Source organism: Microtus oregoni, unplaced genomic scaffold, assembly GCF_018167655.1.
Source record: "Microtus oregoni isolate MIOR12 unplaced genomic scaffold, Mior012 000011F_ref0000422, whole genome shotgun sequence".
Taxonomy (NCBI): domain Eukaryota; kingdom Metazoa; phylum Chordata; class Mammalia; order Rodentia; family Cricetidae; genus Microtus; species Microtus oregoni.
In genome coordinates, this window is record NW_024543070.1 from 53554817 (window position 1) to 53570662 (window position 15846).

At 49.5% G+C, this 15846-nt stretch overlaps 1 protein-coding gene across 1 annotated transcript in view; it reads right to left on the reverse strand.

Moving 5' to 3' along the window:
- Positions 1 to 15846, reverse strand: part of LOC121453505 (tyrosine-protein kinase SYK) — a 57396-nt gene that overhangs the window by 30236 nt on the left and 11314 nt on the right. Inside the window, exons 2-3 of the mRNA XM_041660345.1 lie at positions 15003 to 15459; positions 13613 to 13773 (exon numbers count right to left, since the gene is read on the reverse strand). Coding sequence (XP_041516279.1) covers positions 13613 to 13773; positions 15003 to 15416 — 575 coding nt within the window. The 5' untranslated portion in view covers positions 15417 to 15459. The remainder of the gene's footprint in view (positions 1 to 13612; positions 13774 to 15002; positions 15460 to 15846) is intronic.

Genomic DNA, 15846 nt, shown 5'->3' on the forward strand with positions numbered 1-15846 from the left:
CAAGCAGGAAGCCCTGAGTTCGGATCCCCAGGACTCACAGTTCCAAGTGTGGGTGGGTGTCTGTAGCTCAGTGCTGAGCAGGTGGGGACAGGAGGATCCTGGGAGCTCACAGCCTACTCAGCCTGTTTGAATTGGTGAGCTCCAGGTTCAGTGAGGGGTTCTGTCTCAAAAGACCAGGAGAGTGACCTTTGGGAAGACAGCCAGTGCCAGCTTCTGGCCTCTGCAAACACCTGCCCCTCCCCAGCACGTGTGCATCTCAGGTACACATACATGTACATACTGCCCCTCCGAACCACACATGAGGAAGCTACTCCTTGATTCCACATACACGAAGTTCCAGAAGGGCAAAAGCAAAAGATTGAGTTTAGAGATGTAGAGATGTATATATCTTGGTGGTAAAATTGAAAAAGAAAGGAAGGAAGGAAGGAAGGAAGGAAGGAAAAAAGAAAGAAAAAGAGAAAGAGAGAGAGAGACAGACAGACAGACAGACAGACAAAAAGAAAGAAAGAAAGAAAGAAAGAAAGAAAGAAAGAAAGAAAGAAAATATGACTATTTTGTGAGCACAGGTCTAGGAGCATATGTCCCCTGGGGATGGGGTGGGGTTGAGATGGGGGAGGGACTTCTGCAACTTGGTTCTAGTTCACTTCTTGGCTTAGCTGGTGTTTGCTTGATGGTTATAGTCATTAGACTGGCCCTGCCTAGCTCTGCTGAACTTAGTGTCTCGCTGGAAAAGCAGCATGGAAGATATGGGAGGAAATGGAGCCGGCGGCCTCTTGCTCTTGGACAAGTCTTTCTGCTAAGGCCCCTCTTCTTGTAGCCTCCCCAAGGGGCTATGCATAAGTGACCCTCCGTACTGGAGGCTAAGCCCTCAGGCAGCAGGTAGCCGGTAGCTGTGGTTACCGCCTGGACACACGGCCTGAGCAGTGCCCATGGCAGCTGGGAGGAAATGAAGGCAGAGACGGGAAACCCACAGACTTAACATCTATAAGCGACAAAGACCAGAAGGGCTGACCTCACCAACGGCCAGGCAGCTTGAGGTATCTATCTGCAGGCTGCAGGCAGAGCCCGGCTGGGATTATTTTGAACTCAAAACAGGAGAACTGGTGAGAAAGCTGCTCTCTGGCTTCTGTCTTGGCCGTCTCCTGCTTCTAAAAATCCTGGCAGGTTTCATGGGCAACACCTGGGCCTCTGGTCTATGGACAGAACCCCGAGGTTAATATTCAGGTTCTACTGGCTCTCAATTATTCCTAGACACCCTTGCCCAATGTTTAACACTGTGTGCGCGCGTGTGTGTAGTGTGTATGTGTGTATGTTATGCAGGTGTGTGCAAGGTGTCACACTGAAGTCTGAGGGTGACATTGGGGTCTTCTTTTATGACTCTTCCCCTTACGTTTGTGAGACAGGGTCTCTAACTGAACATGGCCAGTAAGAGCCCGAAAGCCTCCTATCCTGTCCTCAGGGTTTGGATGCCAAGCACATATGTGAATTCTAGGGACTGAACACAGGTCCTCAAGCTTGTAAGAAAATCACCTCGCTGACTTTGCTACCTCCCTAGCTCAACATTTGACGATTTACACCCAACATTTTCCTTTCAATAAGTAAATGAGCGGATTTTTAGTTTGCCCTTATGAAGTCTCGGGGTGATTCCTTGAGGATTATGCTGGGATTTTGAGCTGTCTTTACAAGAGTCCTTGTTCTTCCTTAACATGCTCTTCCAGAGGCTTGATTAAACACACAGACCTTGTTCCTGCCTTTCCCAGAGGCGAGAGAGGAGGATGTTACTTTTGCCAGAGGATTTGACCCCTTTCTCCATTCTTGTGTGCCTTCAGGGCAGGAGAATGTGGGGGGGGGGTGAGGCCAGGCACTGAGCAGAGGACCTGGGAGGTGATGAGACCCCGTAGGCTGTCTCCCTAAGACTCTGGGGACCCAGGTAATGAGACCCTGTAGGCTGTCACCCTAAGACTCTGCGGATATGGTTTGCATCTGCTGCAAACAGAACAGAGCAGGTGCATGTCCCAGCCCTTGGACCATTCAGTCTCTGTTCAGGGAACCTGTTCATTCCGGGGAATCTGTGAGGGGCCATCAGAGTCAGAGGAAGGAAGGATGTCTGGGTGGGTAGGGGGAGAGAGGAGAGGGGAAAGGAGAAGAGAGGGGAGGGGAGGAGAGGGACTATGAGGTAAGAGAAAAGGATCCTTACTCAGAGCTAAGAATGCAGTGGCTTTTCCAGGTGGGCTAAGGAAAGAGGGAGAGAGGGATGCAGGAGTAAGTGACACTCTGAACAGAAATATCATGTCCGCCAACACCTTATACTAGCAACACAGAGGCCCCTGGGTGTCCTCTGTGCAACCTGAGAGCAAGATGAGTTCCTAAAACAACATATCTGGGGCATACCAAGCATGCGTTCTCCACAGTGCGTCATCTAGAACGTTTCTTCACAAATGTCTCTCCCTGCATTGTGGAGGTGGTGCACTAGGGAAAGTGCTCGGCTTGGACCATGATGCCCTGAGTTCAATCCTCAGAATCCCTATTAAAACAATCAGCAGCCAAGTGTAATAATTTGTGCTTGTAATCCCTGCACTGGGGAGGCAGACACAGGTGGATCTCTGGGACTTGCAGGGTCATTGGACTAGACCAGTGACGCCAGCAAGTCCCAGGTCTGAGTGAGAGACCTTGTCTCAGCAACTAGGTGGATTGATCCAGAGGAATAACTCCTGAGGTTGACCTCTGGCCTTTACACACACTCACTGTGTGGGCATGCATTCATCCACACACCGAATGCTTCTGTGTCCTGGTGTCTCTGCTCCAGTTCCTGAAGGTAGAATTTCTTTCTGTGGCTTCTTCTCCAGCTTCCCAGGACCTCTGAGCAGCAACAGTGAGCTGATACTGACATCAGTCCACAGCTGTCTTTGAACTTTTCCTTCAGACAGGCTACGACACTTTTTTTTGCTGACCCTACTGGCAAAGCCAAACAGATCAAATGAATGACCTGGCTTTGATCCTGCATGGCAGTGTGGGAAGACTGATTGAACTTGGCTTTCACTGTGGCACAGGAGGCTCGCAACAGTCACGGTTTCATTTATTAATGAACAAAGAGAGGGGTTTCTTTGATGCCTACAATATAATTTTGTAATGCATGTATAGAACACAAAATGAGCTGAAACTTGAGGAGGCAAAATTGTTCAGCAAATAAAAGCAAAACCATGGGGCTGGGGAAGACAGTTAAGTCAGTAAAATACATGCTGAACAAGCACGAGGACCTGAGTTCAATCCCAGGACTCACATAAATAACTGACATTGGGGGCACATCCTTTAAATCCCAGCACTGGGGAGGTGGAGAGAGGCAGATTCTTGAGACTTGCTGGCCAGACAACCTAGTCTAATTGATGACCTCGAGGTCCTACTGGATGGCCCCCGAGAGCCACATAAGGTTAATCTCTGGCCTCTATATGCATACACCCAAGTGCATGCACACACACACACACACACACACACACACACACACACGAATTGGGTAAAGTCAAACACTACTACCAGCACAGCACTACAATGGGCTGGAGCTGACTTACAGGCCAGCAACAACATCTCAAATCCTGGAGAAAAGCATTTCCAGTGCAGGACACTCCGCCTCCCCACAGATGAGTATCAACCAATCATGAGCTCAAAAAGATCACCCCAAAAGGAAATAAGCATGAGTTATAATAAAAGAGGCTTTGAATAAGAGCAACAAGAAGAATAGGACATTATATACCCAGACCTGCTTGATATTAAAACCACAAAGTATGGACTATAATAAACTAGCTGTTCCGGGAACCAATGTGGCACAGAGGGGAAGGCAGTGGACACAAAGCGGGCTGGAGAGGATACTGTGAGGAGGCCCGGCATGCTTTCTCTGATGGGAGAACTAGTTTGTGAGCGGAGAGGAGTGGCAAAGGGAAAGCAGGCATTGCTGATGGAGAGATCAATGGGTGTAGGAAGCACAGGAACAACACAACCACCAGCTCATCTCTGAACACGACCCAGTTCATACCACAGCTCAGGGTGGAACAGGACTGCAGACAACGTCATTCATGAGGAACACTCACCACGCCTCCTCCATCTATAAGGAGCACTCACTATGCCTCCTCCACCTACAGGGAGCACTCACCAGGCCTCCTCCATCTACAGGGAACATTCACCACGCCTCCTCCATCTACAGGGAACATTCACCACGCCTCCTCCACCTACAGGGAGCACTCACCACGCCTCCTCCACCTACAGGGAGCACTCACCACACCTCCTCCACCTACAGGGAGCACTCACCACGCCTCCTCCAGCTACAGGGAACATTCACCATGCCTCCTCCACCTACAGGGAGCACTCACCACGCCTCCTCCATCTACAGGGAGCACTCACCACACCTCCTCCACCTACAGGGAGCACTCACCACACCTCCTCCATTTACAGGGAGCACTCACCACACCTCCTCCACCTACAGGGAGCACTCACCACGCCTCCCTGCAGATGACTGACACTACCATGTAGCAAACTAAGTACCATATCAAGCACAGCTTCTCTTGGGCATCATTACTCTTCCTCTTGGGCCATTACTAAGTAAAATAATGGCTGTAACTCACAGGAAGGGCAAGAACCAATAATCAGGATGGCTGTGGTGTTGCTGGTGGGTGGGTGGTATGTACAGGGTGGGCACACAGGACAGAGGATAATTCTCATCCCAGGATAGAGGATTTCCACCTGGTGCCACATGGGATGGGACAGGATAACACAGGAGGCCATCATGCTACTCAGTGTGAGTGCATCTAAAACTTCTGAGCTGTTTCTGGAAATTTCCACCTAGCAATTGCAGACTTAGCTTATGGCAGGCAACGGGAACCTGGAAAGTTAAACCACAGATAAAAGGGACTACCGTATTCCTGTAACCTTATTGCTAGGTAAAACAAGGCTCAGAGATTAATTATGCTTCAAGAGGTCTGTCTGCAGCACGGAGCTCATGGTAGCAGGACAGTCGGGTTCGGTGCCTAGGTACCTACATTGCTTACTGGTCTCTCAAGTTTCCTTCCGTTAGAACAGATGTAACATTGACTTTTTTCATTTTTCTCCAACTTACAATTTTTTTCAAAAGGATTTTTTTTTATCATTGTCACTTATGTGTATGTGTGTCTGTGTGGTGAATGCCACATGTATAAAAGTGGCCTCAGAAGCCAGAAGAGGGCACCAGATGCCCCAGAGCTGAAGTTACAGGAGGTTGTGAGCTGCCTGCTGTGGGTACTAAGAACCAAATCCCAGTCTCTGGAAGAGCAGCAAGAGCCCATGACCACTGAGCCATCTCTCCAGTGCCTAATTTCCTCTTTAATACACAGTTAAGTTTTGCCTTCCAAACTTGGTGGTTCACTTTTCTTTTTAGTAGCTTATTGGCTGGGATGGGTGTTGATCTCAGGGCCCCGTACACACTGGGCAAATGTTCTATTACTGGTCCTTAGCCCCTCTAGCAGGTGTTTTTGCAGGTCCCTTAGACAGTCTCATGTAGAACTATCATGCACACTGAAGGCTCATTCTCTCTCCCAGTCAAATATCAGAGCACTTGGATGTGCTGTAGGAATCTCTCCCCGACTATGGTTACAGACCTATAGAGATCTCGTGATGTAGCCTGCCTAGGCATCAGGTGTCTCTTCAGACTCAGGCAAGGCTGTCTGACCACCACAACCACCACAGCCATCATCAGTGCTTTTGGGAACTTGGAAATATGGACTGCTAAGTTGTAATTAACAGCTCAGGGGCTGGGGACCCTCCATATACACCTGCTAAACTTTCAGTAACACACACACATTCATATACAGAGAAACATATTTAGACACTCACTTGAATTGTGCGTGCACTCTGCTCTGAATACAGAAAACAAGGGCTTCTTGGGACTTAACTGAGGCACTAATAAGCTTTTATGGCAAGGGAACACGTGGGAGTCCTTTCCAATCACACACACTGATAAAGACCGAAGCCAAGTGCCAAGGGCCATCCCAACAGCAAGTGACAGGGATGATCTGGAGCTCCCAGGCCAGCTAAGCCCACAGGATGTAGCTCCCATCTTCCTTATCCAGTGACCACACGGGTGCCTTTCTCTGATGAACTTTCTCAAATTCCCCACCTCAATCCCCCCTCCATCACTCAGATATCACAAACGGCATCCTTCTCACTCCCTGAAGACATCTGGATGGGTCCATCTCAGACCTGGTCTCCAACTCCACTTCTCAGGGGTCCCTCAAAGTGTCCCCTCCCAGCAAGCAATCACAAGACAATGGTGGGACCACCTGTTCTTCCACCCAGCTAATCAGCCATCACCTGGGGGCATCTCTTCTACCCATGGTGCTCTGCTCTCCTGGGACCTCCCTCAGTCTTCTCCAAGTCCTCTCCCCCAGTGAGGGAAGCCTGGGCATCACCAGAATGCTGTGTCCACCTATTTGCTGTGACGGCTGTGACTGCAATTGTCTGTCCTCAGAGGGCACTCTCTCCGGCATCTGTCTGCTGAGCTTCCCACCTCTCTGGCTGGAATCCAGGCCTTACCAGGTCACCCCACTCCTGCCACCTCCTTGGACTCCTAATTCACCACCCTGATGTCCGCTCCACTCAGCAGGACCTCAACCCCAGATGGCGATAGAAGTAGCTGCTAAGTTCCACCATTGCCCCACAGGATAACCAGCCAGGCTGTGTAACTTCCTTCCTCCCTGTTCCCTGCCTTCCCCACCTCTCCTTTCCCAGCCTCTCCTCCCACTGTCTCTCCTCCCCTCTGTCCTTCCTCCTCTCCTCCCCTCCCCTTCAGGTAGCAGTCCTTTTGCTCTCTGAAAATGTCATATGGTCAGTCACTTCACAGAAGCTTCTTCTCTGGTCTGGCCACCTCCTTTCCCACGGCTGGTCACATGCAACATGTAGGTCCCTAGGGCTCGCACAGATACTCCTTCTGCTAGGATGCTCCCCCCAGCTAACCACCTCTTCCTCTCTCAGAGCCGTTTGAAAGTCCCTTGCCTCAGAGTTCCTCCCACTGAAGTATTGTTGTACACGCTAAGATTGTAGCTGTTGAAGACAAGAGCCCAGTCCTTGCTCCCAAGGCACCTAGAATGAGCGGGAATGAGGAGAAGTAGATGTATAGACAGACGCAGCACCAGAATGTGGGGGCAGAAACAGTGTCACTAAATCCTAGAAGACAATAAGCTAGGGAGATGGCTCCCATAAAGTGGGGAGTATACTTTACAAGTGTGAAGAGGTGAGTTCAATCCCTAGGTGTAATGGTGTATACTTGCAATCCCAGCAAGTACAGGGGAGACAGAAACAGGGGAATGCCACGGACTTGCTGGCCAGCTGACCTAGCAGAATCAGTGAGCACCAGATTCAATGAGAGACCCTGCCTCCAAACACAAGGTGGAAAGCAATGGAGAGACATTGACTGCTGACCCCAACACATACGTATGTAGATACATGCTCCTAAATATGTATATACATAGACACATATTGGTGAGAGACCATGGCAGGGAGTGGCATGTTTTCGTGTCCCGGGCTCAGTAGCATGTGGACATGAATGACATGGTGAGGTGGGAGGGAAGGCCTGTGTCTGTGGTCACCGAAACTCAGATCCCACCGTGCTGCTTGCCGCTCATCCAGTCATCCAGTCAGACACATGACTCTCTTGTTGAATGAATAACTGCTTTTGTGCTCTTTTTTTTTTTTTTGGTTTGCACAATGTATGTCCCAAGTCAGAAAATAGGAACTATGGCTCAAACAGCAGTTTAGTGACTTCCTGGATGGATGACTCCACAAATATGACATTTATGGCTCTTGGGATTACAACAGTAGCCTGCCATCTCCACAGCTGCCCTGGGGATTCCTGTATGTTGTGAGGTTTTGTCAAGAGCTCCTGCAGATTCTGGCTGAAGGCCTGGAGCTTTTATCTACTCATGGATTCTTTGATGGGGTGGACCGTGGGGATGAAGGATGGTGTGAAGAGTCTGGCCTGTCACAGTGGGATACACCAGGGTGGACTCAGCTCCTAGGGCAGCGTGGCCATCCTCAAGCTCCAGCCCAGCCCAGATGGCTGGGAGCACAGGGTGTGTGGGGGCAGGGCTGTGTGCTTTCTTTAGTGTGAAGAGAGCTTTGGTGGTCTACTCTCGTTGTTTGGGTCTTCCCAGTCATTCTCTGCAGGTAGCTGAGAGATTAGGGTGGGAAGCTAATGGAGTGAGGAAGGAAAGAAGAGGTGGGGAAGGCTTTCACGTCCCATGCTTACACCTGAGAGAAAGTGGGACTTTACGCTGGTAGCAATGAACATTGTCCTAAGACAGAGGACTTGCTCCCTTGCTACACTGGCTCATAAACATATCTGAATGAGATCAAGGTTGTAATCTTCTGCTTCCACCAATTACTGTGGGCTGCCTGGGTCATCACCTTGTTTCAGTGGGTACCGAGAGCAAGGGAGGGCATAGGAGACAAACCATTCTCTGTGCACCAAGTTTCCACACAGCAAGTATTTGTGAACAGAAATGACAGAGACCCCACCACTGAGTACTGCACAAAGGGATGGAGGAACGAGGAAGACTTGGGGTCTGTCTTTCTATGAGCAGGGTAGAAGCTGGCACTCAGAGCGAGTTGTGCATCCTGTCTTGTGCTCTGGGATCCCCACAGCACAGCCACACACAGGCTACCTTGCCCTCCAGCAAGCATTAAATGCAGCATCTGTACTCATGCATAAGAGAGCAGGATCCTGCAGCTGTGATACCAACTATTCAGTACCTGGGTTGGCATCTAGGAGCTCAGAGCATCGGTTTGTCCTGCTCACCATAACCTGTTCAGGACACTACAGACAGACAGGCCCCACTGAATATCAGGCAGGCCTGGACCTTCCTACACAGGAGGACTGTGAGCCTTCACCACCCTCTTCCTCCGTCTCATGCTTCTCATGCTGCACTGGCTACGGTAGGGCTGGCCCGCTGGCCTGTTCCCAACTCCAGGCACCTGCATGTGCTGTTCCCTGGGCAGGTGGCTCCTTGCACATAGCCTCTAATCCCGTCAGCACAGTGAGGTGGGCATGAAACAGAACTACGACCCAGCCCGGCATGTTCTATGCCTTCACACATCCCTCAGTAAAAGTCAGTGCTCTGTATCTGTGGGCTCCATGTCCATGGAGCCACCACTACAGACTGAAATATTTGCAGAGAAAATTCATGCCTGGACTGAACACATGCAGATTTTTTTTCTTGTCATTGTTCTCTCATTCTAAAGACTAACTTTGTTCTGAATTTTGTGTGTGTGATGCAGGCAGCAGAAGACAATGTCAGATCCCCTGTAACTGGAGTTAAAGGCAGTGGTGAGCCGCCCAAATCGGGTGTTGGAAACTGAACCCTGGTCCTCTGCCAATGCTCTTAAGTTCTGTCTCTCTCGATCCAGATCCATTATCATTCTCTAAACAAACAGTATGACATCCATTTGTGTGGCACTGGCATCGTATTAGATATGTTTAGAGGGGACTCATGGTCCATAGAGAATTCTCATTCTGCCTCTGTGTGCAGAGCTTCCGCACTGTCTGGAAACAAAACCCAAGGCTGCAGGTGACAGACTACAGGGTCTTCATGACTCAGCCCCACCTCCCCCTTGCTCAAACATTGTGTGTATGAGGGTAGACTCTTGCAGAACTGACTTCTGCAGTTCAGTGGCCATGACAGGGCCGGGAGTTCTGTTCCTTGTGTATGAAGACTCTACCTATGTTCATCTAGGAGGGATGGGCACACGGAGTAAGCAAGTGACAGAAGACACATTATTTAGGAAAACATGAACAAAAAGAAAAATCTGCCTGAAAAGGAAACAGAGAAGGAAGAAGCCAACAGCTGCCTTAGACCCTTGGCTATTCCAGGCAGTGCAGGCACTTCTGGGTGACATGCCCTTTCTGAGGACAGCCAACTGTAAGTGTAATCCAGTTTTGACTTTACTAACTCTATGCCCTGGATGTTCATTAAAAGTAAGGGACATTTTACGAGTGAACTGTAAGTGGGTTAGCTTTGGGTTATTCAATCAAGTTCAAGATCTCCTTAAACTTTGGCTCACTGCCACCGGGGAAACAGGACAGATGCCTGCTACGGATTGGGAGTCAGGGATGGTTTGCAAGAGTTCTCGGGAGCCTTTGACTCTGTTTCCCATAACATGTGAATACTTGTGCGGAGGAAGGAAGATGGAGCAAGGTTGGGGCAACCTGGGTTCACTGGGGCCCAGGAGTCCCAGTGGATGGTGTCCCACAGGCTACATGCCCTGTTCACACACCAGACAAAAGAAGAGAGTGAAAGACCCATGCCAGAAACAGCTGAGCTCATGAGGTTCTGTAGGAAGCCAGGAAGCACGAGACAGTCACCAAGTCTCAAGAATGCTGCCTTCTATTTCCTCTGTTTGAAGATCCCCTAGATTCCCTCATGAGGGGAATGGCCTGATGCTAAGGGTGGAGAAACCACACAGAGTCACAGAGAGGAAACTCGGTCCCAAGCTGACCACACACTGGGTTGTGAGCTCACATGTACCTTATTTCTCAAGGGCAGTGATGCAGAGCTAGGGATGTGGGTAAGTGGGCAGAGAATTTGTTTGGTATTCATGAAGCCCTGGGTTGAGTTCCCAGTCCTGTGGAAACTAGGTATAATGGTGCACACTGGGAACTCTTAGGGGGGTTAGGCAGGGGACCATACACTCAAGGACAGCCTGGATACACAGGGAATTCAAAGCCGGTCTGTGACCTTGGAAAGCCAGAGGGAGGGAGGGAGGGAAGGAAGGAGAAATGGAGGGAGAGAGAGAGACAGAGACAGAGACAGAGTTTCAATTAGTAAGACCAGACCTAGAGAATTCGTCCTGGAGAAGATAGTCCCTTAGACTTGGATCCTATAACTGACCTGAAGGGGGGGTCTGAAAAAGGGCCCCACTTCTCCATGCATGACTATCACCCTACCTGACGTGAAGCCTTAGCTGAAGTTCCACATATCCAGCCATGGGCAAACCCTGCAGGTGGAGTAGTAGTAGTCTGGGAAAGACTCGGGCTGGCTTTTTGGTAACGCAAAGGTAGGGAGGGCAGTGTCTGAAAGGTTTGTGTCTACAGGGGACATTTATGACAGACGAAAGACCCACTCCTAAAGGGATTTGAGCACGCTGTGGAAACACAGCCACCCAGGTAGGGCCCTGGTCTGTGAGGCCTCTGCATTTTTTGAGCTCTGATACTAACTGATAAGGACACATGCAAGCTTTGAGAGTGCCCTGCATAAACTACAAGCCCAGTGTTGGGGTGGAATGTGGCATGAAGAGGCGTGGGATGTCTGTGCAAATGACTGACAGACTGCTGGAGGACCTTCTGCCTTCTGCGTGGGCTTATATATGTCCCTGGGGGAAACATAGGAGTGCAGAACATGGGCAATCTGTGGCCCCATTACTTCTCCAAAGAGCTTGAGAACAACAGCTCTAGGCAGCAAGAGGGCAACAGCTTTCTGGGGGTCAGCATGTCTTCTGGGTGCTCAACATGGCACAATGCTGCCTGCTACCCTAGAGTATTTGTGCCAGAAACTATTGCTCAAAGATGCGACACAGCCAGATCTCAGGAAAGTGCTGTGCTGTGCATCTACACAAGGGGAAGCTGTCTTCCTCCTCCTCCAGCCTCTCTGTGATGGGGCTTCTGTCCCACAAAACACCACATTCCTGCCACCAGGGTCTGTTGATCTCGCCTATTGATTTATTTCTTTAAGAAGTGGTTAAGATCATCTAAAAACAACTTTCATTTTACTATTTTTTATGCCTATGAATGTTTTGCCAGCATGTATATCTGTGCACCACACACATGCCTAGTTCATGCAGAGGCCAGAAGAAGGTGGTGAATACCCTGGGACGGGAGTTACAGACAGTTGTGAGCCCCCACCTGGGTGCTGGGAATTGAACCCAGGTGTTTTGGAAGAGTAGTCAGTGATCTAAGACATTGAGCCATCTCTTCAGCCCCTAAATTTTTTTTTTTAACATCAGAAAAGGAAAATTCTTTAGCTAGATGCAAATGCAGAGAAAACACCTGCGTTTCTAGGAAGGCAGCCTGGTACTGATCAATGTACCTGACCATGATGTGACATCATTGATTCAGGAAGGAATAGGGGTGGTTTTTTAGAACCCCAAAAGCCTCTGTGTGGGGACACTGAATGACACCAAACACTGGCATTGCCACAGTATCACCTTGGCAGGCACATCTTTAGAAGAAAAGGCAAACCCACACAAAGACGGCTCCTTGCCTCTCTGGACCACAGACCCTGCCCAGCTGGACCTCTACCCAAGGACCTTCTGAATTTTGACTCACAGAGACACACTGCAGATGCCTAGGCCAGGAATCCAGGATCCAAGTCTGGCCAGGCTGAAGCCCATAGACCCATTTCTGCTCAGACATCCACACCCACATTTGGTATGAGCTGCTCCCAGGGGTTTGTTCTTGGGTGTCTGCATTAGCACGCAGTTCCAAGCACAAACAGAAGTCCAAGATCTCCGTGAGCAAACTGTGCTGCCTGACTTTTGTTCCGTCACCACATGGTGTGTACCCTGCCTGCCATTGGAAACAGAATTTGGGTTGAGCAACCCTACTCTGACAACACTAAAAAGATCATGGGAAAAATTACCTTGATGCTAGGGGCCTGGGACGATGGCTCAGCGGGTAAGGAGCTTATCACACAAACATGGGGTCCCCAGCTGATCCCAAGAACCCATGTAAAAATCTGGGTGTGCCAGTGGGTGCCTGTAATTTCAGTCCTGGAGAGGGACAGACAGGAGGAGTCCTGGGGGCTTTTGGTCAGTCAGCATCGACAAAGCAGCAAGCTCCAAGTTCAGTGAGGGACTGTTTCTCAAAAAATGAGTCGGGAAGGGAGGGCCAGAAAACAAATTCATTGGGTAAATATGGTTGCCCCCAATCCCGAAGGCCTGAGTTCAATACTTGGAACTCATGTAAAGATGTAAAGGACGTTGTCCTTTGACCTCCACACACACACTATGGCACAGGTATTTCCCCCACCGGCATGCACACACAATAATAATAATGATAATGATAATAATGATAATAATAATAATGAGATATTAAGATAAATAAATAAGGTGGAAAGAAACTGATAAGATACCAATGTCCACCTCTGACCTCCACGTGCATGCATACACACTTGCATTACACACTTACATGCATGAGCAGGTAAAGCTACACACACAAGACATTTCACAAGCATAAGGTGTTTCTAAAGGTCAATGACTTTCTAGTACAGGCTTGGGTAAGATCTCATGACATCTCTTTACATATGTGCAAATATATCCTGTATCCAAAACATCCCCAATCCAAAGCACTTCTGGTTCCACCATGTTGGATACCAAACTCAACCCTCATGTGGCTGAACACCGTTTTCTTTAAGCACAATGTCACACTTTATGGTCAGACTAGATAAAAACACATGCTGGGTCACAAACGACAACTCCCATACTGGCAGATGGGAAGGTGTGACACCTTCCTGGGCCCACCTGGGTTCTATTCATGGGGAAGCTGTTACCGCTAGGTGAGCGGCCCTGGTGGTAGGAGGAAGGGAAATGGCAGGATACTCACAGGAATTTTCCGTTGATCTTTGATCCTATGAGGACTGTCTGCTCCGACTCATCTCTGGAGATGTTGCCATGGAACCAGGGCATCTTCTCATGGGCAGTGGTGGCAATCAGCTTCTCCAGCTGGGGCTTCTGGCTGATGATGGCTTGTTCCAGAGCCTGGCCCTGCAGTGAACAGAGGGAGAGTGAGCCGGCCGGGTACAGAGAAGATAGACCTGTGTTCCAGGTTCTGTGCAGCAAATCAGGACCAAAATCTACTCTATCCCTCGCTCATCCTTCTCTTGTGTGCTGCCTAAAATAAGGGAACCAGTAGGTCCTTGTAATATTACTTGCATGTCTTCAAGTGTATAAACAAAGGGATATGTTTTGGAATGAAGAGATGGGCCCTTCAGAAAAAAAATTGCATATGTAGGTCATATACCCCTGGAGTCAGAGAATGGATCCTCCAAAGACAGCTAAGCTATATATTCCACCCAGGTTCTGAGTGAAAACACAGTCATTTCCTAATAGGCAAGAAGCCTTGAGATGTGTGTGAGGTTGGGGAAAGTGCGGTAGCTCAGCAGGTGAAGACGCTTGTTGCTGAGACTGACTGTCTCAGTTTGGTTCCTGGGACTCACCTGGTGGAAAGAGAGGCTGACCCCTGCAAGTTGTCTGCCCTCCACATGTGTGTCATAGCACCTGTACCCTCCTCCCCTGTATACACACACACACACACACACACACACACACACCACACACGCATGCACGCACATGTGCGTGCGTGCTAAAATAATTGGAACCAAAGAAAAATGTTTTAAAGAAGATGCATGTGAGGAAGGCATCTGTGGCTTTCTGTCTGTCAGGGTTCAGCTTTTTCCTCACTCCCATCCTGCCCTCCCTTCACCTGCAGGAAATGTCACCGGAGGAGTCACAGGTGAGTGGCCTGGACCACGTGGAAACAAGGCGAAAATAAAAAGAGCCGCCTTAAGAGCTGAGGGGACTGATTTCCTTATCTTTTCCAGTGAAGAAAAAAAAAATTACCTTCTTGGTAATGAATAGCCAGAGTTTGGTTACTGACAAGTTAAAAAAAGAAAACAAAAGCGAATGAACAAACAAACAAACAAACAAACAAAAAGGACAGAATGAAAACTCAGCCGTCTCACATGTGGAGAAAAGAGGAGGACAGAGTGCAGAGGGAATGTGAATATGAGACTCTGACCACACGTATGGATGGAGTGGGAACAATGGCCGAGAGGGGCGTGGCCACGCAGGCGTCTGGAAAGTAGCAGAAGCTGGAAAATCCACTCAAACACCCTTACTGCCTCAGTTTCCAGGTAAGGGACACAAAGGATTCTGGGTGATTCTGGGACAGGGCTCCGTGGTCTCAGGGAGCAGTGGCCACCAGCCAGACTCACCTGAAGGTTCCATGTCTGCTTCACATATTCCCGGATGAGGTTCTCCTTCAGGTCCTCAAAGGGTCCGGTCTTGGGTTGTACCCCCGGTGGCCGGTTGAAGGGCTTCTTGAGGAGGCAGATGAGGCCATCAGGTTCCTGGGAGTGGTAGTGGCAGAGGTCCGCCGGGCTGGCATGGGTCCTGCCGCCGGAGATGGCGTAGGTGCCATTAAGTTCCCTCTCGATGGTGTAGTGGTGTGCCTTCCTGTTGTGTGCCACCGACAAGGCGAAACCACCCAAGTAATTGCGACTTTGGCGCAGCAGGTAGAGCCCATCGGTCATGCCTCCCTGGACCAGGTAGTCCTCAGCCTCCTCCCGGGTGATGTTGCCAAAAAAGTAGGGCAGGTGGTTAGCGCTGTCTGCCGCATTGCCTGCCATGTCTGCACCCCTTCAGAATTCCAGGAGGTATGGAGGGAAGTACCTGGAGATAACAGACATGGGTTAGCCACAGTGAGGAACCCAAACAGTAAGGGGCACTGGCTAAACCCACCAGAACCTACTCCACAGGGACATAAGCCTTTCTAGTTTAGAATGAGCACACTGCCCTGTTCGGCGCGGGGGTTCTGTTACCTAATTTCCAGTTTCCCAGAATGCACTGTGGTTAGTTAACCAAATCCATGACCTTTGACAAAGGTGACCCAATTCACCATGATTTTTTTCTAGTGGAAAAAAAAAGAATTCTAAAAAGATACAATGTGATGGTTTGAAAGAAAATGGTCCCCAAAGGGAGTGGCACTATTTGGAGGAGAAGCCTTGTTGGAGTAGGTGCGGCCTTGTTGGAGGAAGGGTGTCACTGTGGGGGCAGGCT